Below are 450 nucleotides of genomic sequence, written 5' to 3' on the forward strand. Positions count from 1 at the left end.
GGGGGGGGGGGTTGTAGCCATGGTTGTGTTTGGGGACCCCCCCTGCTTTGTCCTTGACCCCCCCATGCCCCAGCTGCTCTCCTGCTGCCTGAACGCTGCCTGCATGGGGATGCTGGATGCGGGGCTGCCCCTCTCCTCCCTCTTCTGCGGCGTCACCTGCGCCATCGACCCCAACGGCGTCATCGTCCTTGACCCCACGACCCAGCAGGAGCAGGTTAGCCCTGGGGTGGGATACCAAAGTCCCCCCCCACCCCCCCCCGAACCCCGTGGGCCTCTCCTGACACTCCCCCCCCCGTTCTCTGCAGGAGGCACGTGCCATCCTCACTTTCGCCCTCGACAGCACTGAGAAGAAGGTGCTGACGGCGACCACCAAAGGCAGCTGCTCCATAGTAGAGGTGAGGGGTTCAGGGACCCTGGGAGGGGCTTTTGGGGGTGCAAGATCCCCCCCCC

At 66.4% G+C, this 450-nt stretch overlaps 1 protein-coding gene across 1 annotated transcript in view; it reads left to right on the forward strand.

The window, feature by feature from the left end:
• The window catches only part of EXOSC5 (exosome component 5), a gene marked incomplete at its 3' end in the record, with an annotated part of 1002 nt that extends 604 nt beyond the window's left edge, over window positions 1–398 (forward strand). The window contains exons 4-5 of the mRNA XM_010567189.1: window positions 74–214; window positions 306–398. Coding sequence (XP_010565491.1) covers window positions 74–214; window positions 306–398 — 234 coding nt within the window. The remainder of the gene's footprint in view (window positions 1–73; window positions 215–305) is intronic.
• Between the last annotated feature and the right edge of the window lie 52 nt (window positions 399–450).

Source organism: Haliaeetus leucocephalus, unplaced genomic scaffold, assembly GCF_000737465.1.
Source record: "Haliaeetus leucocephalus isolate CR32 unplaced genomic scaffold, Haliaeetus_leucocephalus-4.0 Scaffold227, whole genome shotgun sequence".
In the NCBI taxonomy this organism is placed as follows: domain Eukaryota; kingdom Metazoa; phylum Chordata; class Aves; order Accipitriformes; family Accipitridae; genus Haliaeetus; species Haliaeetus leucocephalus.